Source organism: Staurois parvus, unplaced genomic scaffold (assembly GCF_062004578.1).
Source record: "Staurois parvus isolate SC_StPar_1 unplaced genomic scaffold, SC_StPar_1.0 ptg000249l, whole genome shotgun sequence".
Taxonomy (NCBI): Eukaryota; Metazoa; Chordata; class Amphibia; order Anura; family Ranidae; genus Staurois; species Staurois parvus.
Window position 1 is genome coordinate 8,658,329 of NW_028318045.1, and position 25,129 is coordinate 8,683,457.

General features: G+C 43.1%; 1 protein-coding gene across 7 annotated transcripts in view; it reads left to right on the plus strand.

Moving 5' to 3' along the window:
- The first annotated feature begins 4,869 nt into the window (after positions 1-4,869).
- BICD1 (BICD cargo adaptor 1) overlaps positions 4,870-25,129 on the plus strand; it is a 274,101-nt gene continuing 253,841 nt past the window's right edge. For 4 of the 7 annotated variants that reach the window (XM_089680737.1, XM_089680738.1, XM_089680735.1 and 1 more), the window contains exon 1: positions 4,870-5,308. In XM_089680737.1, the coding sequence (XP_089536863.1) occupies positions 5,096-5,308 (213 nt within the window). In that variant the 5' untranslated portion in view covers positions 4,870-5,095. The remainder of the gene's footprint in view (positions 5,309-25,129) is intronic. The other 3 variants (XM_089680740.1, XM_089680741.1, XM_089680739.1) reach the window with 1 other exon arrangement.

Sequence of the window (25,129 nt, forward strand, 5' to 3'; positions counted from 1 at the left end):
GCCCCCCATGCCATTTGTTTGACAATCTCCTGCCTAATAGCCTAGAAAATGATCAGAACTAATTTTACTAGGCATCCATTGACTTCAGTGGGGTTTAGATTTGGCACTGGAACTTTACTCATGTTTGCTGAACCTGCCCAGAATCAAACCCAAGTGTCTTCAGCCCATCACTACTTCTAGAGACCCCCATGGGCTTACTCTTAGTACTGCAAGAGGGTACTGGAGTTCAGGCAACTGGGGTACATGAGAAGCCATCAACTGAGATGGGCGAAAGGGGCCTGTATTTTACTACAGTTTGTAAATCTTCAAGAAATGAAGATTTAGCCACTAGCCTACTCGGCACTTTTACCCTCTTCCTGCCCAGGCCAATTTCCAGCTCTCAGCGCTGTCACACTTTGAATGACAATTGCGAAGTCATGCAACACTGTACCAAAACAACATTTTTATAATTTCTTTTAGACAGATAGAGCTTTCTTTTGGTGGTATTTAATCACCACTGAGTTTTTTTATTTTTTGTAAACAAACTAAAAAAGACTGAAAATTTTGGAAAAAAATATTTTTTTTCTTAGTTTCTGTTATAAAATCTTGTAAATAAGGATTTTTTCTCCTTCACTGATGTGCGCTAATTAGGTTGCAGTGATGGGCACTGATAGGCTTCACGGATTGGCACTCATAGGCGGCACTGATAAGGAGGCACTGATAGGCAACACCGATGGGCATTGATAGGCATCACTGATGTGCACTGAAAGGCAGCACTCATATATGGCAATGATAGGCAGGCACTGATGGGCACTGATAGGCAGCACTGACTGGCACTGATAGGCGGCATTGATTGGAACTGTTAGGTGGCACTGATAGGCGGCATTGATCGGCGGCACTGATAGGTGGCACTGATAGGCGGTACTGACTGCCACTGATAGGCAGCACTGACTCGCACTAATAGTTGGCACTGAAAGGCAGCTCTGATGGGCACTGATATGTGGCATTGATGTGCACTGATGGGCACTGGTATGTGGCATTGGTGGGCATTGACAGGTGGCAATTATGGGCACTGACAGGTGGCACTGATGGGGTAACACTGATCATCATTGCCCTTATGATCAGTGTACATGTCCCCTCTGAGGAATGCCGCTTACCGGCTCTCCTCTCCTCACGCGCTGTCAGCATGAGGAGAGGACTGCCAATAACCAGCATTAACTATTTACATGTGATCAGCTGTGATTGGATACAGCTGATCACATGATAGAGCCTATATCATCGGCTCATTATTGCGATCAGTGATCCGCTGTGTCCCAGGGACACAGCACAGCACCGATCACCGTGCCACACGCCCCAGGGGTCGCAAGTGCAGCTTGAGTGGGGGGCATCATATGATGTCCTCCCAGAACGTCATTTCCTTATATGGTGGGCAGGAGGCAGTTAAAGTGGGCCTGTGCTGTCCCCATGCTGAGCAGTACAACAGGTCCTCTTAATTGGGGACAGACCCTAAACTCCCACCTTTTATACTGATCTTCACTTTGCTGCTCCAATTGGACTGATATGTTGCCCACAAAGTATAGGTTCTTTATTTTCCTTTGTTATCGCAGACATTCGAACCTGAAAGACAGTGTGGGTGTACCTGGCTCCAACCCCTCCCCCTTCCAAAATTGGATATATTTATTGTTGTTAGTTGCTTTTTTATGTTCTGCACTGGGCAGCATGTCTTCCTTTCTTTCCTAGATGAGAATGAGATTGTGTATGAGTGTAGATGTGCTGAAGAGCTCTACCGGGCTGCCGGACTCGGCAGCCATCTTCGGCACAACAGTTCACATGAGGATTTCCATGTGCATGCAAGGACTGAACAATGAAGGCAGCCCAGGACCTCTTTCCCTCCACATGAGTGAGCATGGCTCAGCATGTGTGCAGATGCACCACAGGGCTCTGCCAGGTCCTAAAGGCTGGGTAGAACCCTTCAGCATATCTGTGCATGTAAAGGCCTATTGAAAATAATGGCGGTGGTGGAGGGGCGGAGCCAAGATCAAACACTGAAGTTCCTGTTTAAAGCAGGACCACAGCTATTGCAAAAAAGAGTATTTTAAGAAACAGACACTTACCAGCCCAGTAGTCCAACACTGTCTTCACCAGGGCCAGTTCATTGCCAGTCTTTGGATCCCCAGCCAGGGGCTGACTGACAACTCATGGGGCCCTCGGGCAATAGGGGATCATGGGGCCCCTGTATCCTTGCCCAAACTCAAAAAAGCCTATGAAAAAGGTACCAGGGGCATCTCATGGGGCCCCCTACTGACCCTGGGCCCTCGGACAGTGCCCAAGTTTCCAAATGGTCAGTCCGCCCCTGTCCCCAGCACTGTCATGGTGAGTGTGGAAAGCCACTACTCTTTCACAGCTGGCTCCCCACTGTGTGAGGAAGCTGAGATTTCAGACTGGTTCCACAGCCTCCTGGGACACGTCACATGTCATGTCCCAGGTAGGGAGGAGAAAGGCTAAACTTCTGCAATTCTTTCATAGAAAAGAAGTGCGGAATTGGGAGAAAGTACCTGTCAGAAAACGATACCTGCTCCCAGAAAACACATGCAAAAAATGGAGGAGGAGGAATGGAACTTTCAGCCTTAAAGTGGTTGTAAACCCTTACAGATACCCAGTGATGTCATTAGTATCAGGTGATATGCAGAGAATAAACAAATCCTCCTACATATGTTGTACCTGTTTATTTGCAGCCATTTGTCCTGTATATCCTTACAACTCAAGAGATGAAAAGGATTTTTCATATGCTTGTAAAGCAGGGGATAGGGAGCTGCAGTTACATACAGTATTGCACAAGAGCTCTGAGAGCTAATTGGAGGGAAGGGGCACCCCCCCCTTCACACAGCACACAGGAACAGAGCTGAGGATGTCAATCACAGGCTGTGTGCTGGAGCTCCCTCCCTCGTCACCTTTTTAGATCTTGATGTCAGGAAAACAAGAAAACCAGAGGATCTGGGCAGCAGAGAGAAAAGACACTTAGTGCTTTTGAGAGAGGCAAGTAAACACTAAGTGAAATTCTGCATTAATGTGTGCTGTCAGCCCATTACACATATAAGGGCTGCATTACTGCGATGTATACTATAAAGGAGGTTCTCAGTTATTGAAAGAGAGACAAACATATAAATTATTATTAATATTTATTATACAGGATTTATATAGCGCCAATAGTTTGCTCAGCACTTTACATTACAATGAGAGACAGTACACGAGACAGTACAGTAACAATACAATTCAATATACGAGGGGTTCGAGGGCCCTGCCCCTTGGAGCTTACAATCTAGGAGGGAGGGGATAGTGGTACAGGAGGAAATAACTGTGGGGGATGGAGTGGTAGGCAGAGTGGAGGAGTTCAGTAATTAGCTGAGGGCGGGGTAGGCTTCCCTGAGGAGATAGGTTTTCAGGGTGAGGAGAGTAGGTGATAGTCTGATGGATTGGGGTAGAGAGTTCCAGAGGATGGGGGAAGCCCTGGAGAAGTCTTGGAGGCGGGCATGGGAGGAGGAGACCAGGGAACTAAAGAGTAGGAGGTCTTGTGAGGAGCGGACAGTACGTTTTGGGTGGTATTTGGATACCAGATCAGTGATGTAGTTTGGGGCAGTATTATGAACAGCTTTGTACGTCAATGTTAGCATTTTGAATTTTATCCGTTGGGCAATCGGAAGCCAGTGGAGGGATTGGCAGAGAGGGGTGATGGATACGGAGCGGTTTGTGAGGTGGATGAGTCTGGCCACAGCATTCAAGATGGACTGAAGCTGGGATAGCCTGCGGTGAGGTAAGCCGATGAGGAGGGAGTTACAGTAGTCAAGTTGTGAAATAATAAGGGAGTGAATGAGTTGCTTAGTGGTTTCCGAGGTTAGGAACGGATGTATTTTGGAGATGTTGTGGAGGTGAAGTCTACATGAGTTAGTCAGCGATTGGACTCGGGGCTCGAAGGACAGATTGGAGTCTAGGATGACACCTAGTACACTGGCTTGAGGGGAGGGACTGATGGTAGTGTTGTTGGTCACAATAACTAAATACAAGGATGGATAGATAGATAGATAGATAGATAGATAGATAGATAGATAGATAGATAGATAGATAGATAGATAGATAATGGATAGGTTGATAATGGATAGATTGATTGATCAATAGAGACAAATAGACAAATTGCTGGGGGGGGGGGCAGAGATGGATAGATATATTAACCCACATATAGATAAATATAGACAAATTGACAAATGGATAGGTTGATAGATTATAAAAGATAGATAGATAGATAGACAGATAGAGAGAGAATGGATGGAAAGATAGATAGATAGGTAGGTAGGTAGGTAGATAGACAGATAGATAGATAGATAGATAGATAGATAGATAGATAGATAGATAGATAGATTGATTGATTGTTTGATGAATAGAGACAGACAAATTGCCGGGGAAATAGATGGATAAATATATAGATGGGTAGATAGAAGGATAATAATAGACAAATTGATATGTTTATAGCTTATAAAAGATAGATGGAATGGTATGGAATGGTATGGAATGCACAGACACAAGGAGGGATACACAGAAAGGCCATTGAAAGAGAATGAATGGCCTATTTTATTATTTGTATCACAGACCCCCCCACCTGCCACCCCTTCCTCCATCCTATATTCATCCTGACACCTCTACCTCCCCCCATTCGCTGACATGTGCCCTGCCCGGTCCAGTGTAGTGGGTGCCCGCTGCTGGCAGACTGCATCACTTGTGAGCCGGTGGCGGGGGGAGCGGGTGGAAAGTTCACACTGCAGTGACGCGGCCGGGTAGGGATGGCGCTGCCTCCTCTTCAGTCTCCTCTATGAATAAGCAGAATAGCGGAGAGTGGTCCATGCGGGGTGGGAAGGAGGGGGTACCCGGGGCAGGTGGAGGGGCCCAGGAGATGGGCAGAGCAGGTTGCTGCCTCTACATGCCATGATGCTGCAGAGCTGTGTGTGATCCTTCGCTGGTACCCATCCAGCAGCCTCCCACCTCATCCCTGCTCATCCCCCTTCCTCTGTGTGTCTCCCCTCCCCACCCATCTGTCCCTCCAGTCTCACTCCCAGCACAAGGGACTATGGCTGCTGAGGAGATACCGCAGACTGTGGAGGATTACAAGGCTGAGATTGAGAGGTTGACCAAGGAGCTGAGCGAGACCACCCAGGAGAAGATCCAGGCTGCAGAGTATGGGCTGGTGGTGCTGGAAGAGAAGCTCTCCTTGAAGCAGCAGTATGATGAACTGGAGGCAGAGTATGACACTCTGAAGCAGGAGCTGGAGCAACTCAAGGAGGTCAGTGTCATGGGCTGGGGTTGGGGGCTATGGGGTCTCCAAGCTTGTGAAGATGTTAGAAGCCATGGGTAGTAGTGATGGAGAAATTCCTAGAATATTTCCCCTGGATGCAGGGCACAGCATCTCCTTCGGGAGTCAGAGTCCTGTAGAGGACCACTGCTACCTTCACCTAGGGGCTGACTCCTGTAGGGGACCACTACTACCTCCACCTAGGGGCAGACTCCTGTAGAGGACCACTACTACCTCCACCTAGGGGCAGACTCCTGTAAAGGACCACTACTACCTCCATCTAGGGGCTGACTCCTGTAGAGGACCACTACTACCTCCACCTAGGGGCAGACTCCTGTAAAGGACCGCTGATTCCTCCACCCTGGGGCAGACATTGTAAAGTACTACTGCTATCTTCACCTGGGGACAGACTCTTTAAAGGACCGCTATTATTTTCACCTGGGCACGTACTCTGTAAAGGACCACTACTACTTCAACCTGGGGGCAGACTCCTTTACAAGGTCACTACTAAATCCATATGGAGGTAGACTTCTGTAGAAAACCACTGCTAACTCCACATGGGGGCAGAACCCTGTAGAAGACAACTACCACCTCCACCTAGGTGCAGCACCCTGTAGAAGACAACTACTAGCTGCACCTGGGAGCTGACCCATGTAGAAGGCAACTTCTACCTCCAGCTGTAAAAGACCACTGCTGCCTGCCTGGGGACAGAACCCTGTAAAAGAGCACTGCAAGGTCTACCTGGGGGCAGGCCCCTGTAGAAGACAACTATTACCTCCACTTGGGAGCAGACTCCTGTAAAGGCCAACTTCTTCTTCCAACTTGGGGATAACCCCTTCAAAGACCACTACTGTCTGCACCTGGGGAAGACTCCTGTTGAGGAGAATTGTCATCTCCTCCTTGAGACAAGACTCCTCTAGAGAACTACTAACACTACCTTCTGGTGGACAAACTTCTTGAGACCTAACATCTCCTGAAGACAGATATTTATAGAGAACCACTGCTTTCTTCTTATAGGGACAGACACCAGGAAAAGGCTCTTTGCAAATGCCTACAGTGGACAAAGCCTAGTAGGGGGTCTGTACCATCTCCTTCAGGTGAAAACTTGGGGTGAGATCCCAATCTCTTGGTGCCAGGCCCCAATAAAGGACCTCCACAGTCTTTTGATAGGGGGTGATTCTTAGACATCTTCCAGAATCTACAAGGCATAAACTCCCTTAGAAGTCCTAACCAGGTGACTTCTTCCACTGTATATTTGGTACAGACCCTAAACTTTATCATGACCTTAACTGGATGGTGCAATCTTGGGTTCTCAACCTACATTTAGAGCACCAAGGCTTTAAGGCCTGATGCAGACTTTTCTCAGCAACCAACCTCTGTAGGGGTCAGTGATATTCTTACTTGACCATTATAATAGTCTTCCTAGAAGTAGACTCCCCTGTCTTTGGGACTGTCTCTGTAGAAAACCAGTGACTTTCTCATTGACCACTGTAAAGGTTTTCCTAAAAGTAGACTCCCCTGTCTTTGGGACCATCTCTGTAGTGGACCGTTGATTTTTTGCTGCACCCTTGTATTGGTCATTTTGTTTTTCTAGACCTATGTCTAGATGCACTCTTGCCTTCCTGGATGCTTAGCATGGTCCTCTTTGAACTAGACCTTCTGTCTTTACTGGTGGATTTATAATATCTCTGCTTCTTGTTGCTGCCTTCTCCTGTGTTGTTGTGGTTTCAGACTTGGATGAAAAGCATTTCTATAACCATCAAGGAACTAAAAGTCCCAGCATGCTATCATTCTAAGACTTGTAGTTCTTCGTCAAGCATAGAGCTGGCTACACTTTGCCCAAGCAGGTTTTTTTGCCCAAACCAAAATTTACAGATATCTTGTAGCTACAGGGAAGTGCAGACAAAGGCCCAAAACAGACTGTGCTTCTCACAAAAGGAGTGTCTAGGTCCTGTCACTCTGCAGGTGTATGAAATGCTTGTCTGACATCACTCCCCCATTGTTGTGCCTTAGTAGCCGGACTCTGCCTTTTATCAGAAAATCGATGAGCCAGAACCGGCAACAATAACAGACCCCTCCCTCACATTTGCCCACATGCATATGTATGAACACCCATTATTGCCAGCTGTCCAGTGAAGGGGACAAATCCATTACCCATCAATAGTGAAAGGTGTTTTGTGATATCAGTGCATGCTGCAGACAGGATTTTGTTTCTGAATTTTCTAAATCATCACACTTTATGGTATTTACAGTATGTGGGACGATACTGATGTGGGAATGTTAATCATATCTGATCGTGTACTTTACCTTTTTAAAATGAGTGTAAAATGATATGTCTACGTGGATACTTATTATTTTATTTTTGAAGTAATTAAAATGTATTAGTATATATTAATATTACATGGTGTACCCACTGTATATTCTTAGAGATATAGCAAAATACATCAATCTATCTATCTATCTATCTATCTATCTATCTATCTATCTATCTATCTATCTATCCTTTTTTATCTTTAGATCTATCTATCTATCTATCTATCTATCTATCTATCTATCTATCTATCTATCTATCTATCTATCCTGTGTTTTAGAATGTTGTTGGGTTTTCAGTCTACTGGCAGGGGATGGGATTATCCGCCACTTCCTGTAGTGTGACAGAATGTCCATGACATTATTGCATGACAGCAGCCAGTGACAAAGACCAGTGCTGAAGCATAGGCGGAAGAATCTGTAGCTGTAGGCCTGACTTGTCTGCTATTTGCAACGTCAGCTCCTGCAGTCTGGGAGAACACATGCTTCTATGCATACATCTCTTAGCAGCCTCTGGGATTGCAGCTTGGCGTCTTTAGGTCATTCTTGCAAAAACACTACGTATAAAAAGGATTTCATGGAGACGTTTGCACTAAGCTATGTTACTGGTGTCTTGTGGCCTATTTTATGTGTAGTTCTCTTCTGTCTGTTCCACTGAAGACTTTTCTAAGTGTATCTCTGCTTTTCTGGCTAGTTTTCCAATGAACGATAACAAAAAACAATGCTACACTAAGTATCTACCACATATTTTGGTTGTTTCATTTTTGCACAGGCTTTTGAATTATGTCATAGTCAATGGCAAGGGTCTCCAAACTTTCTAAACAAAGGACCAGTTTGCTGTCCTTCAGATTTTAGGTGGGCAGTGGGAATAGAAAATATTTCAGGCTTTGTGGTCAGTGGGAGTAAAACTACACAGTGCCTGTGGTCAGGAGGAGAAGGAATAGTGCCCCATTATTGGTATCAGTGAAAGGAATAGGGCGCCATTGTTGGTATTAGTAGAAGGAATAGTTCCCCATTGTTGGTATCAGTGGGAGAAATAGTGCTCAATAGTTGGTGTAAGTGGGGGGAATAGTGTTCAGTCGTTGGTGTAAGTGGGAGGAAAAGTGTTCAATCGTTGGTGTAAGTGGGAGGAAAAGTGTTCAATCGTTTGTGTAAGTGGGAGGAAAAGTGTTCAATCGTTGGTGTAAGTGGGAGGAATAGTGCTCAATCGTTGGTGTAAGTGGGAGGAATAGTGCTCAATCGTTGGTGTAAGTAGGAGGAATAGTGCTTAGTCATTGGTGTAAGTGGGAGGAATGGTGCTCAATCGTTGGTGTAAGTAGGAGGAAAAGTGTTCAATCGTTGGTGTAAGTTGGAGGAATAGTGCTCAATCGTTGGTGTAAGTGGGAGGAATGGTGCTCAATCCTTGGTGTAAGTGGAAGGAATGGTGCTCAATAGTTGGTGTAAGTGGGAGGAATGGTGCTCAATCGTTGGTGTAAGTGGGAGGAATGGTGCTCAATCCTTGGTGTAAGTGGAAGGAATGGTGCTCAATTGTTGGTGTAAGTGGGAGGAATGGTGCTCAATCGTTGGTTGTAAGTGGGAGGAAAAGTGTGCAATCGTTGGTGTTAGTAGGAGAAATAGTGCTCAATCGTTGGTGTAAGTGGGAGGAATAGTGCTCAATCGTTGGTGTAAGTGGGAGGAATAGTGCTCAATCGTTGCTGTAAGTGGGAGGAATAGTGCTCAATCGTTGCTGTAAGTGGGAGGAATAGTGCTCAATCGTTGCTGTAAGTGGGAGGAATAGTGCTCAATTGTTTTTGTAGGAGTAATTACATTTCATTGTTGGTGTCGGTGGGAGGAATATTGCCCCAATGGTGGTGTCAGTGGGAAGAATAACGCCCCACTGTTGATGCCAATTGAAGAAATGGTGCCTCATCATTTGTGTCAGTGGGAGAAATAGTTTTATAGTTTTGTTGTTCAGTTTGTGACTTTGATATTACATTTTACCAATATTACATTTAATGTTGCACTTTATTGCTATTTTTGCAGATCTTCCATTTAATTATTAGCGCTGCACTTTATTCCCAAGTGGGAGAAATATCGTCCCAAGGATTGAATAAAGTCAAAGGGCCGCATTTGGCCTGCAGACCTCACTTCTGAGACCACTGCTCAGTAGGATAGACAAGAGTTTCTTGGTTAGTTTTGGATAGAGTAGGGATGTGTTAGGCCTCATTAACATGTCCAAAATCTGCTATGGTACAGCAAATATACTGCAGCTACTTGCAGGTATGATCCCAGTGGTTACCTGCAGTTAGGGTAGATAGCTGGCCCTGGAAGCAATGTGTCTACGTCCAGGGTCGGATGCCTGTCCCTAAACACAGGTCACTGGTGGATGTGTGGATACATGCAGGTACATGGTTACAGCCACGGACAGCCCTGGTTCTTTTCAGCTGTCACTGCGTTGTGTGGCAGCTGAATCACTGCCACTGATCCAGGGTCGGACTGACCATTTGGAAACACGGGCACTGCCCGAGGGCCTGGGGTCAGTAGGGGGCCCCATGAGATGCCCCTGGTACCTTTTTCATAGGATTTTTGTAGTTTGGGCAAGGACACAGGGGCCCCATGATCCCCTATTTCCCAGGGGCCCCATGAGTTGTCAGTCCACCCCTGCACTGATCTGAACACCTGGGATCCTGGCCACAGGTATCTACACTATAATTGCCACACCATGGCTAAGTTAGAATGTATCAATTAGAGCTTAAAATCTCTGTAATTTGTCTTTTTTTAGTAATTCTATTGTGAAGCCTTTTTCCTCACATTCTGTCCCTATATCACCCCTACAAGTAATGGGGGGGGGGGGGGGGCTGTCACCTGGAAAAGAAAGGTAGAAAGACAGCAATAAGAAAATTGTCAGAAATTCTAACCCATCCTCACTTTAATGTGTTTTGGGTTTTTTTGGCTGCGTCCCTCCTGGAAATATTTCAGTCACTTTCTTGTCCTGACTAGAATCAGGGGAAATCTTCCCATAAAGAGATACAAAGGACAACATCTATCATGGGGGGTCAGCAACCAGTAGATTACAATCTACCTGTAGATCTTGGTCAGGTGACTGGTAGATCGCGGTCTGGGCTCGCTGACCTACTATCCCAGAGCATCAAACAGAGTGCAATGCAAAGGAACTAGTTGTAAAGTTGGAGCTGTAGTAAGAAGCAAAAGCTGCATAAGCCGATGCCTCCTCTGTAGTGCCGGCTCCTGTCCCATATGGAGTGATACCAACTACACTCCACCTCTTATCCCGGCTAGCAGTCTCCAGAGTGGTACTAGCAGCAGGAAAGAAGAGATCTTCAGGTCAGTGTGAAGCAATACACTGGTCATAATAGTATAGGGCTGCTTTCACACTGATGCGCTGCGGTTTACCCATACCGCAGGTCTAATATTTGTTGCGGGTTTTGCTGTGCTTAGCTATAGACTTCTATTATATCCTACAAGTTTGGCGCACTTTCTGAATGTGCACAAAAACTCGAGGAGTTTTTGTGCGCTTTCAAAAAGTGCATCACACCTGCAGGATATAATAGAAGTCTATGGCAAAGTGCAGCTAACCCAGAAAAGTTGCAGATGCACTGTGCTGCACCCACGGTGCAGGTAAACCTCAACACATCATTGTAAAAGCAGCCTTATAGGGAGCTCAGAACAGTAAGGTTTAATTTACATTTGCACTTTGAGGGGTGGTAAAACCCCATAACTAAGATGTGCTTTTACCACCCCAACTGCAACTCGTTTAGGTGCAGTGACTAGGGGTGTACACATGTCACAGCTACAGCAGGAGTTTTACGCCCAGTCATGGTTGGTGGGTGTAGCACTTGCCAAGCATGACCCCTTCAAGTGAATGGGGCTGCTCTGCAAGTGACCTGCAACTTGTACAGTACAGCAAACAGGGGGTTAAATCAGTTGCTTTCTCACCACCTGCTTTAACCCCTTGGACCCCAAATAAGTACAAAGTTGCGGGGTGCTTGCAGAGTGTCCCCATTTACTTAAATGGGTCATGATTGGCAGGCGGTAGCACCCACCAAAAGCAGCAGAGGGTTTAATTCCTGCTGTGGCATGTGTTCCCCCTTTGGCTGCTGCCTCAGCAGCTAAAGGGGGTAGGGGCTGGGAGGCGGTAAAACCACGACTCAACCGCTGGGTTTTACCACTCCCCAACTTTACATGTGAATGAGCCCTAAGGGTGCCATTGCCAGATGCAACTAAGGACTCATTCACAAGTGTAGCAGGCACTGCTGCTCTTCTGAAAAGTGATCCAAGTGTGTTGACAGGTCGAGAGATGGCGATATGATGGCTAGGTTTAAATCAGGGCAACACTGGGCCTGGTGATCTTTGACTTCTCTCATGTTGTTCAGGTAGATCTCCATCTCTTTAAGGTTGCCTACCCCTGCTATATAGGATTTTAGGATAGATGATGTTATGATTACTCAGGAGCTAGAAGACAGCATATGTAATTAGCATGAGTTAAAAGAGGACTAAACCCAAAGATTTAACTGTTTCCCAAAACCATATGATGTTATGGTTGTGATTACTAGTGCACTTATGTTAGCTCTCAACCAAACTGTCAAGCTTTAAAATGGCTGGTGTCTTAGCTGATCACATGTGCAACACCATGACAATTGCAGATCAAACAGAGGCTAAGATGGCGGCTTCATTGGCTATAAAGGATAGGAGGTCTCAGTTCTACTTTAAGGCACTTGGCTTACAACACGGACTTCAAAGGCCTTGTAACTTTAACTTTTAAGGCCCCATAGACAACTCCAATTTTGCCTCTGAAAATGTATAGCTGTGGGTGGCCCTGCAAGGAGAATGATTGGCCAAACAGTGACTCCATCCTATCAGATGTTTGGTTTGGCCAGATTGTTTGGCAGTGCCATTGTATTCAGGAAGCCCAGGTTGCTTGAATACAATAGTTAGCAGTGTAGATTCCTGTCAGTGTGGATGGGGTAATCGGTTAATTTGCTCTTATTCAGCCCACAGGTTAAACAAAAGAAAGTTGAACCCTGGGTATGGTGGCCTTCAGCATAAGTCCTTCCCAGGCATGCTAAATAAAAATAAATAAATAAATAAGGAAGTTAATTGGACTTATAAGAAAGTTTGGAAAAGTATAATAATTTAGGACCTAATGTTTGGATTCTTTCATAAGCCCGTTGTAACTGGTTCCTTTATGTGTCCTATAGTAGTTCTGCTTTGAGCTGTTTTGTTTCCGAGGAAAAATAGTGTCACTGGAGCTAATACTGTAGGGGATTTGGCTCGGGCAGCGGGTAAACGGCTTGGTGACCTCAGTCCATGAGATCAGCGAGAGGTCATTTGTATTGTGTCTGTGATCCCAGATAATCAGTGTCCCCAGGCTCAACCCCACAACAGAGATTACAACGGTCAAAACCCCTTGTAGGCTTTAAGTGCCATTCAGATTAAAGGACCAGTACTCCTAAATTGTACGCCAATGTAGTTAAAGGGTCAGTCCAGCCTAAAACAACCTCTAGATATTGGACAGATACCAGCAGCAAGCCCTGACATCCCTTAAACTGACCATTCAAACTTTCAATTCCATTTTTTTGTCAAAAACACAAAGCAATTCATCTTTTCACTCCAGCCTTACATATATGGTGGCTGGGCAAGTGGGCTTAATGCCAAACCACCACACATATATGTCCATGGGGAACGACTTTTCTGTGCTGAAAGCATGCTCACTGTGTGCTGTCAAAGGCAGCTCCTGATCTATGCTCGTGATCAGGAGCTTCTGGTCATGTGACCACTATGACAACCAATCACAGCCAATTATGGTTTTGATCTACCATAAGGAGATGGGATTGAAGTCGCTCCAGTCAAACCTGAAAAAAAAAAAAGACTCCCAAAATGTGTGGAGTGTTTTTTGTTTTAAAGCAGCCATAGGGCCAGAGTGCTGCTTTTTAAATAAACTCCTTAGTGAAGTTAGCAAAGTGTGTTTCTGTGCTTTTGTGCCAAAGAAGAACTAAAACCTCCCATTAAAAAAAAAATGTGCCGCAGCATCTAATTATAAATGCGTCTGCTCTTACTGTTTTCTTTTAGTTTTCCTGAAAAGTGTCACAAATATCTGTTAATCTTGTCAGTGAAGTCCACCCAACGCAGCTTCCTGTGATGGTATGGCAGCGATGCTGCATTGCTCCTGAATTCATGATTTATGCCAGGGGTCTCCAAACTATGGCCCTCCAAGTGTTGAGGAACTGCAAATCCCATGAGGCCTTGCAAGACTCTGACAGCCACAGGCAAGACTCTGAGAGGCAGAGGCATGATGAGATTTGTAGTACTTCAGCAGCTGGAGGGCCATAGTTTGGAGACCCATGATTTATGCTATCTGAGTCAATGTCCCTACACTCATGTGGCACTGCATCCAGGCGTCACTTATTTCAAGCTGTCATAGAATTGAAAGGCTGCTGGCAGTGGGGCTGAACACTCCACTTGTGCCTCCAAGATTTGACATACATGGGCTAAATGCCTAGTATGCATGAGGTCTTAGATGTACTTTAAGACTCCAGGTTCAACACCTTCTTAGCACCTGGAATAAATTTAAATAGTGTAGCACTACCCTACAGAGAGGACACCAAAAAAGGATATAGCACCTCCAAGGCTACTACAGCAGTATATATTTTTATTATAGACATAATAATGTAAAAACACATACAGTGGATATAAAAAGTCTACACACCCCTGTTAAAATGTCAGGTTTCTGTGACGTAAAAAAATGTTACAAAGATAAATCATTTCAGAAATTTTTCCACCTTTAATGTGACCTATAAACTGTACAACTCAATTGAAAAACAAACTGAAATCTTTTAGGGGGGAAGTAAACATAAAAAACTAAAATAATGTGGTTGCATAAGTGTGCACACTCTCTTATAACTAGGCATGTAGCTGTGTTCAGAATTAATCAATCACATTCAAAATCATGTTAAATAGGAGTCAGTATACACCTGCCATCATTTAAAGCCCCAAATAAAATTCAGCTGTTCTAGTAGGTCTTGCCTGACATTTTCTTAGTCTCATCCTACAGCAAATGCTATGGTTCGCAGAGAGCTTCCAAAGCATCAGAGAGATCTCATTGTTAAAAAGGTATCAGTCAGAAGAAGGGTACAAAATAATTTCCAAGGCATTAAATATACTATGGAAGACAGTGAAAACAGTCATCAAGTGGAGTAAATATGGTGCAACAGTGACATTACCAAGAACTGGGCGTCCCACCAAAATTGATGAAAAGAGAAGAACACTGGCCTGGGATGCTGCCAAGAGGCCTACAGCAACAGGATAATCTGGCAAGTACTGGCTGTGTGGTACATGTGACAACAATCTCCCATATCCCTAATATGTCTGGGCTATGGGGTAAAGTGGCAAGGTGAAAGCCTTTTCTGATGAAGAGAAACATCCAAGACCGGCTAAATTTTGCAAAAACACATCTGAAGTCTCCCAAAAGCATGTGGGAAAATGTGTTATGGTCTGATGAAACCAAGGTTGAACTTTTTGACCATAATTCCAAAAGATATGTTTGGCGCAAAAACAACACTACACATCACCAAAAGAACGCCATACCCACAGTGAAGCATGGTGGTGGCAACATCATGCTTTGGGGCTGTTTTTCTTCAGCTGGAACTGGGGGAATTATAAACAGTATTGGCACAAAAGCTCCTGCTAGAAAGCTGAACATGAGGAGGAACTTCATCTTTCAGCATGACAACAACCCAAAGAATACATCCAAATCAACAAAAGAATGGCTTCACCAGAAGAAGATTAAAGTTTTGGAATGGCCCAGCCAGAGCCCAGACCTGAATCCGATCAAAAATCTGTGGGGTGATCTAAAGAGGGCAATGCACAGGAGATGTCCTCACAATCTGACAGATTTGGAATGTTTTTGCAAGGAAGAGTGGGCAATTATTGCCGAGTCAAAATGTGCCATGCTGATAGACTTATACCCAAAAAGACTGAGTGCTGGAATAAAATCAAAAGGTACTTCAACAAAGTATTAGTTTAAGGGCGTGCACACTTATGCAACCAAATTATTTTAATGTTTTTTACTTCCCTCCACCTAAAATATTTCAGTTTGTTGTTCAACTGAGTTGTACAGTTTATAGGTTACGTTAAAAGTGGAAAAAGTTCTGAAATGATTTATCTCATTTTTTTACATCACAGAAACCTGACATTTTAACAGTGGTGTGTAGACTTTTTATATTCACTGTATCATATAATCATACAATGCATGTACCCTGTTCCTATCCACAACTCCCAACCCTCTACCCCTCACCAATTCCCCAATACCATCCCACACCCCCCTCTTCCCCAGGTCAACCCCAGCACCCCCACAAGCCCCACTCCACTCCAGAGATCCGGAGGCCAACCAACCCACCCCTCCCTGTAATCCCTAAGTCCCCCTGTCCTATTAGAATGAGCCAGGTCCCCCAGAAAGTCCCTCTGTAGCAGTGACAGTAGTGTGTAAACCTATATGGACATATAATCTGGCTGTATAGTAAAGTCCCAATGTGTGTGCGCTGAGTATCGCTCCACAGCAAGTGGAAGGGGCAACCTTGATCCCACCAGGTATGCATCAATCAATTAGTTGCTGGTATAGGTATGCCACTGTGCTCTGTACCCTCAGTAGCGTCTCCAAAGCCTAGGGTTCACATATAATGAACTTTTGGCCTAAAACCCAGCAGGCTGGCCACTCGAATTAAGGAACAAAATGCACTGAACAGCCCTTTCCACTGGTCAGCTAAGTCACTAGGGCCAATACTTTGAACTGCTACTGTACAGCGCTGAGCATACCCTGAGCTGAGCATACCCTATATAAATACTGTATAATAATAATAATAACTAGAGTAGACAACCCAGCCCATTTCTATAAAGGGGTGGTCTCACAGTGGCAGAAAGTGTTCTCAAACTGAACCTAAGCAGAAATATTCATCCCTACTAGGGACAATTTAGATGTTAGAGACATTTTGTGGAATCTTCCTCTTGTAACAGGAGAGGACCTGGTCCCTGGCTGCGTCAAGTCCATCCCCACCATCAGGGGCCCTGGTGAGGGGCAGCCTGGGACTTAGACTCCGCACCCTGAGGGACTCCGGTCTGTGGGTGGTAGTTGTCGTCAGTCGGTGCGTGACCCTGCCATTAGGCCTGCCTGTCCATTCCACAGCTCCTGCCCTGACACAGAGGTGAGCATATATACTGTATTTATTTTGTTTAACCTCAAGAGCACATCTGATTTATCCAAAAGGAAAAAAAATGGCTTTACGTGGCTGCACTGTGCAACAGTGCATGCATCCAGCCTGTTCAAATCAATGACAGACTGATGGCTGCATGGATCTTCAGGCACATTCCCGCATATACATCTATGTGGGATTGATCCACGGCTCCGAATGCAGTCTGTCTGCATTCTGAGCCATGCATTGGACCCACACAAGTTTACAAGCAGGGGTTTGCATGAATATTTCATGCTGTTGGTTTGGACAGACTGGCTACATGCAGCTTTATCTGTCCTTTCTGGGCATGCCATCAGCATGGCTGTACAGGTTCACGTGCTCATGTGAATGAGGCCTTAAGTACTTGCGACACAATGCTCTTGTATCTTAGAGGAGAAAAAGCAATGGTGATACCTGATGAACCCATGACAGTCTTTCAAGCTCAGGACTGGACCCATATGGTCCACTGTCAATTCCTGGCCTGTAACAAATCATTCAATATTACTATGCAGACATTTGACAGTTATGTGTACCAAGGGTTGTTCTTCACTCAGCTCGATATGTTTATATCAGCGCTGAGAATTCTGGTTTTAGACTGAGGTAATGTGACCCTGATATAGTGATGGTGAGGAGGGTCACCATAAACCTGAATCTGCAGTCAGGTCAGGCATGCCATGGTTTCATTACTCATGCCTCTCCCCGTATACTGGAATGAGGAAATAAGTAGCAATGCACAGTACAGTAATTTAATGCCAGCATAAAATATTCATGCTAGACCTCGCCTGTATGTCTTCATTACAAGGTATGGCCGTCATAATGTCATTTCAGAAAGTCATCCTCCATAAGCCAGAGAAATAGAAAAATGAGCGAGTACAATTTCACCCATGTCTAAAATAAACCACTTACTCAATTATTGGAGATGCAGAGAATTTGGCACAAAGTGCTTCTGACAACAATTGCTGCATTATATGTGTTGCACAGAACATCAATTACTATATTAGACGTAAGCTTTGAGTGACTAATGTGATCACTGGAGGTTTGAAGATCTACAGTAGCCCAGACCTTGAGATTAGGGAGCATCTCAAATTGGACCTAGCATTAGATATATTTTTAATGCTAAATAATGTGCAAGTGTATTACACTTCCAGGTATATACAGTTGTGTTCAAAATAATAGCAGTGTGTTGAAATTAGTGAATAAAGCTCAAAATCCTTCTAATAGCTTTTATTGCCATACACACAAATGCATTGGGAACACTACACATTCTATTCCAAATCAAAACATGAAGAAAAATATATCAAATTTGTGTTGTTCCTCTAAAAAAATTGAAGAAAAGTGAATATTAGACTGTTCAAAAAAATAGCAGTGTTTGTATTCTTCTTTACAAACTCAAACATTCACTATATAAACTGAAAAATGTTTGAAGATTTTGCTTTCCTTTGAATCACTTAATGAATATTTAGTTGTATAAGCACTGTTTCTGAGAACTGCTGTACATCTGTGTTGCATGGAGTCAACCAACCTCTGGCACCTGTGATCAGGTATTCCAGCCCAGGATGATTGGACTACATTCCACAGTTCTTCTCTATTTCTTGGTTTTGCCTCAGAAACTGCATTTTTGATGTCACCCCACAAGTTTTCTATTGGATTAAGATCCGGGGATTGGGCTGGCCACTCCATAACGTCAATCTTGTTGGTCTCGAACCAAGATGTTGCACGTTTACTGGTGTGTTTGGGGTCGTTGTCTTGTTGGAACAACCATTTCAAGGGCATTTCCTCTTCAGCATAAGGCAGCATGACCTCTTCAAGTATTCTGATGTATTCAAACTGATCCATGATCCCTGGTATGCGATAAATAGGCCCAACACCGTAGTATGAGAAACATCCCCATATCATGATGCTTGTGCAACCATGCTTCACTGTCTTCACAGTGTACTGTGGCTTGAATTCAGTGTTTGGGGGTCATCTGACAAACTGTCTCCAGCCACTAGACCCAAAAAGAACAATCTTACTTTCATCAGTCCACAAAATGCTGTGCCATTTCTCTTTAGGCCAGTCAATGTGCTCTTTGGCAAATTGTAACCTCTTCAGCACATGTCTTTTTTTCAACAGTGGGACTTTGCGGGGGCTTCTTGCAGATAGCTTGGCTTCACATAGGCGTCTTCTAATTGTAACAGTACTCACAGGTAACTTTAGACCTTCTTTGATCTTCCTGGAGCTGATTGTTGGCTGAGTCCTTGCCATTTAGGCTATTCTTCTATCCATGCGAATGGTAGTTTTTTGCTTTCTTCCACGTCTTTCAGGTTTTGGTTGCCATTTTAAAGCATTTGCGATCATTTTAGCTGAGCAGCCTTTCATTTTCTGCACTTCTTTATATGTTTTCCCCTCTCCAATCAACTTTTTAATCAAGGTACGCTGTTCTTCTGAACAATGTCTGGAACGACTCATTTTCCTCAGAATTTCAGAGAGAAATGCACTGTAACCAGCATGTACAACATTTGCTGCCTTCCTTCCTTAAATAAGGGCAATAATTGCCACCTGTTTTTCAAAGAATGAATGACCTCACTAATAGAACTCCACACTGCTATTATTTTGAACATGCCCCTTTCAATTAATGATTCAATTACACAGAATCAGCAGCATGCATGTCATGACTGTTGGGTCTGTTGGATTTCTATTACTCTACTACACCTGCTAGTAAATTATTTGCCATGTAGAAATATCATTTCTACCAAAAACAGTGATTGATTGATCAAGTTAGTGATGTCTGACTGCTATTATTTTGAACACAACTGTATTACCTCACACAGAGATCAAAGCACTTCCCACCACAATGCATTCATGTGCTTTTCTCCTCAGAAGGACACCGCCATCTTTCTTCAGGCATCTAGGGTCACCATCCTCCTGGACTAAGATGCTGGCTCAGATATAGAAATCTGGTGCCTGTGTAGTTCTTGGCTGTGTTCACAAATACACTAAACAGATCAGCTCCTGCTGCAGACTCTCACTTTATGACTTGCTACAAAGTTACAAAGGAGATTGAAGAAATGATTAATTTTGCCTGCAGCAGACCAAATGTTAGCATCTCAGCCTTGGCAAAGTCACTGGCTAGAGCTCAAGAACATTTTACAGCTAAAGTTTAGCCATAATAAAAAAAAAAATCTCTATAGATTTAGTGGGCTAGCTCACCTTAACTTATCTTACTTATTATTATTATACAGGATTTATATAACACCAACAGTTTGCTCAGCACTTTAGAGTGTACCTTGTGAAAAGATGTGTAGTATAGGTAAAGGATTAATAGTATAGTAAAGGATTTATAGTATAGGTCCAATTTATTAGTGGGTGGTATGACTCTGAGTTCTATGTTGGCAAATTTTAACTTTAAAGGGGTAGTAAACCGCAGGTTAAAAAAAAACCCAAACTCCCCTGCAAGGTAATGTCATAATGTGCTAATATGCATCGCATACTAGCACATTATGAAAGACTTACCTTAAAATGAAGCCCTCCAGCGGAGAGCTGTCACCACTGAGAGGGCTTCTATCTTCACCCAGCCTTCCTTTTGGATTCATGAGCTCTGGCCATCTGACTGGCCGAGCTTCAATGATGTCACTCCTGAGCATGCGGGAGTTCTGGGCCATGGCACAGTGCTCTGAAGGAATGGCACGGATATTCCGTTCCTTCAGAGCGCATGCACCGGCTATCAAAAAGTGCTAATATCTCCTAAATGGTGCACGTTTAGGAGATAGTCATTTTACCTACCTAAACTTTTTTATAAGCTTTCCTGTTGGTAAAGATTTAAAAAAAGAGTTTACTACCACTTTAATAGGGAAAAATATATAGCACATGATTGTTCAATATACAATACACATGATCATATGCAACTGATGTGCATTAGTACAATGACATTTCCTACTTCATCAGTCACATGACTGACCATGCCAAAAAATATGCTCTTTTATTGAAGGATGATGATCATATGAAGCCATTTATTATCAAATAGTTGTTTGGCTCCTTTTTAAATCATAATGATAACAGAAATCACCCAAATGGCCATATCCATACATACCCTGGAATGTTTGGCCTTGGTACAGACACACAAAACGCCAATTCATCATCCTTCAATAAAAGAGCATTTTTTTGGCATGATCAGTCATATTTTCAATATCAATGCCAAAATTTCACAATTTCTGCCAGGGTATGCAAACATTTGAGCACAACTGTATTATACTAACAAAAGCACTAATGATTGCTACATGTTACCAACTGTAGAGAATGGGTAGAACAAATCTCTGGCGGCTATAGATGAGAGACAGTTTGCATGTAAACTCAAGCACTGTATGTAAACCCAATTACTGAATACTTTTATAATGTTTAATCTCTTTGCGCCGGCCGCACGCAAATGTGCGGCCTCCCGACGTCTGGGCCTTGACGTCGAACGGCCGCACATTTGCGTGCAATTAAGAAAAACATATGTACTGAGAGCGCGCCACCCTGCACACTCCCAGCACACGTCTAGTACTCACGGAAAGGTCCCAATCTCCTCTTTCGATTGGGACCTTTCCTGATCATGTGACCGCCATGACGGCGAATCACGGCGGTCACATGACCCTAAAATCCCACCCCCTGGCTTCTGAAAGCCTTAAAGGGCCGGGAGGCGCCGGCGCCAAGGGGTTAACATACTAATGTTATCACAAAAGTTATTTTCACATATTTTAAAATATGTAGCTTTTGATAAATGATTCCTTGGTAATCCTGCCACAAAGGTCCTTGTTCGGGCATTTCCTGCTTTAGGGCAACAATGTTCTGTCTCTGTGTCCCAATTGTGCCCCTGCATTGTCATCCTGTCACAATGGTGTCCACTGGAGACTGTTGCCACCATAAGGAAACCCACCCTGACAAATGCCCTACAGCCATTGCTGGAGTGCATGTAGACATGAAGTAGCTATCAGAAGGGCACAGGAGTTCAGTAGCATTGAGATTCAACAAAGGATAAAAAAGGCGAAACCAAGTACTTTTTGCCAAAATACATAAATTGTTTAAGCTACACTGTGCTTCAGCAAATGAAATGTCTTTCAGTTAAGCTGGCGATACATGGATAGAAAATCGTTCAAAAAAAGTTTGATAAGCTCGATCATCTGACTTTCAAAATGTTAGTGGCTCATTTCGATTCTGGAAATTCAAAGTTTTATACTAAAAGAACGATCTGTCATGTCGGAATTTTTGTTGCGTAATCGAACAATTTTCTGAACAGTAGTAGTGGAATTGTAAAAAGTTTGAAAAAATATACAGCGCATGTGCGTTAAATGTTACCCTGGAATCGCGTGATGGATTGACAAAAAATGTACCGTTTATGTCGTTAATGATCAATAATATGTCAACAAGCGTGGAAAACATTTCAATACAATGATGGCATTACCACACAGGTGTTCAATAAATCTTTATCAAAAATTAATGTTTTTTTGAACAATCTTCTATCCGTGTATAGCCTGGGTTTATAGCTTTAGGGTTTAGATCTACTTTAAGTAGCAAAATCGGCCTATCTGTATAGCTTACGGCATATTGGGTTCTGTATATCCACTCTAAGCCCCTATTCACATCTGAGCAATTTGAAGCACGTTTCAAGAAGCACTTCAACACTCAGAATGCCATGTTATTCTATTGTGCCTCTTCACATCTAGCGGTATCCTTTCAATTTTCAGAAAAGTACAGGAGCTGCTTTGGTGCATGATCATGCATTTTTGGCCCCAATAGACTTCAATGAGAGTGGCTGAAAATATGTGAAGCAATTTTCTCCTCCTAATAACTACATTTCCACTGACTAAAATCAAAACACTCAAGCCTGAAAACTTGTGAAAAACTCTTGTACAAACATGCAAAAAGAAGTGTGAAAAACGACAGAAGACACAGACATTCACGTGTAAATGTAGCCTCAGAAAACTTCTTAAAAAGGGTAGTTTTCCCCCATAATAATAAATAAATAATAATAACAACTAATATATAACATGCAAATACAGTGGAGAACAAATTATAGAGAGTGAATAATAGAGAGTGAAAATCATGAAGTTACTTAAACTTTACACACTTCAACACAAGGATTGCAAAGATACTTTTCAAAGGTTTATTTATTTAACAATGAACCAGGCTGTCTGACCACTTTACATACCATTTGTTAGCCTCCTTACTTTATAGAGAGGAGCAAAGCTGTCTGTTAACCATGGCAAAATACAGATCATGTTTTGGGGTTAAAATTAGATTTAGATGACTAGGACCCTGGAGTAAATTTAAACTGCTTCGTTCACAAGGACATGCTATTATTAGCTGACTACGGTCATAAGGGAGACTTCTATGGTGTAGATGTGTATACGTGTTCTTGCCTAAGGTATAGGAGAGGAAGGTGATTGACAGGAGCAGAATGTGTTCTTGGCATTTAGGTAATTCACAAAACTGTCAGTTGCGCATGGTAGGAGGAACTTGTTTTGAATTCTATGACTCTCAAAATAGAGGGCTGTGAAACTATAACCCTAGAGGGAAAAAATATATGAAGACCTTCAACTGAAGATTTTAAATAGAGTCTTAAGAGAGTAGAGGACATCATATCTAAGGATAGCTTCCTGGAGAAAGCTCCCTCTTGGAGTTCTTCTGATCGTCTTTGCTGTAGCTTTGCCTTCTTTCTGATGATGTCCCCATTTCTGCATAGCATTAAATTACTTACAAAGGACACAGTTTGGAGTTGGTTGTTCTCTGGCTTAGCTGTCAAGTTTAGGGCTCGGGGTGCCATCTGTGGTTCAGTGAAGGGTTTGTAAATGACTCCCCTCCTTTATGGTTATTTTGTAAAGGATCATTTCTGCTCTCTAGGACCCATTATTTACAATATGGCCAAAGTTATGTGGACAACCGCCAAAAAGAGTTCAAGGGGGTTTCAAGTTTCAAGTGAAATGTATGGTTAATGCTTCAGCATACACAGATATTGTAGACAATTAGGCACTTCCAACTTTATGGTAAAAATTTAGGGAATTACTCTTCCAGAATAACTGTGCCCCCTGTGCACAACGCAAGCTCCATTAAGACATGGTTTGATGAGTTTGGTGTGAAGGAAGTTGAGCAGCCTGAACAGAGCCCTGACCTCGACTCTACTGAACACTTTTTGTTTACTGAAATGTTCAGATTTGGGTGCAATCCTGTTGGTATCTGTTGATACCCAAGAGTGGGGTTAAGCTATGAAAGTGAAAAATATCATTGTGACTTTATTATTGCACATTCATCATGTGAACCACAGACAAGAAATGTTAGCAGTTTCTATAGATGTCCAAATGCCTAGTACACACAATCAGGTAATCGGACGACTTATCATTTGTCTTTTGTTGCATGCTAATCTCATATCGAAAATGAAGAGGTTACTAAAGTCCTGAAAATTCTCATTCGACAGACTACAACTTCAGAAGTGATTAATGCATTGTATTGTATTGTAATGTATTCTTTAGTTTCTGAGCATGCGTGTTCTTCATCTCTCAATTTTTTTCAGATGAATACAGTACTGATTAAATGAAAGTCATTCAAGCAGTTATCGTACAAGAAAAATTTTTGTGCTTGTTCCTTTGGCTATTGTCACATGAACTGTCATGATTGGCTGTTGAAAGCTGTGTACTAACGATCAGATTTTCATATGATCCCTCCGAAAGGGGTATAAGAAGGAGCACAGCATTTCCATTTCAGAGGTTTTTTTCTCTCACTTCTGACTTTACTCAGATCTGTCTGTTCTGAAAGTTATAGCTGAGTTCCACCATAAGTCCCTTTCTGTGCCCCTGTGCCAATTTGGTGAGTTCATCCGCAAGAATGTGTTTGAGTGTGGGAGTATATCAGAGGTCTTCTAGGAAACCATAAACAAATTCAAAGTAGACACAATCCGCTTGGCAGGCTGAAGCTTTATCTAAAAAAATAAAAAAAAGAATGTTTAAAAACTTGAAAATGCATGGCCACAATTCCATTTTTTAAACATGTTTTTGTTTAAACTGTTTTCTTTTTCGCTCACCCGGGCTTTTATCTGCATTATGACAGTAAGTTCCTCAGCATCCCAAGGACTGTGTTCTCTTCTATTTTGGGATTCTCAGAGAATCACTTAATGACCACAGCATGAAAAATGTATGAATATTATATTACCTTTTTTAAAATTCTTTACTACAATCACACCAGCATAAAAAAATTTCCAATAATATGTCAATTCCTGTCTGTGTTTTTGAATAAATGAGTTTTACAATTTAGAATGCACTCTTATTTAAGC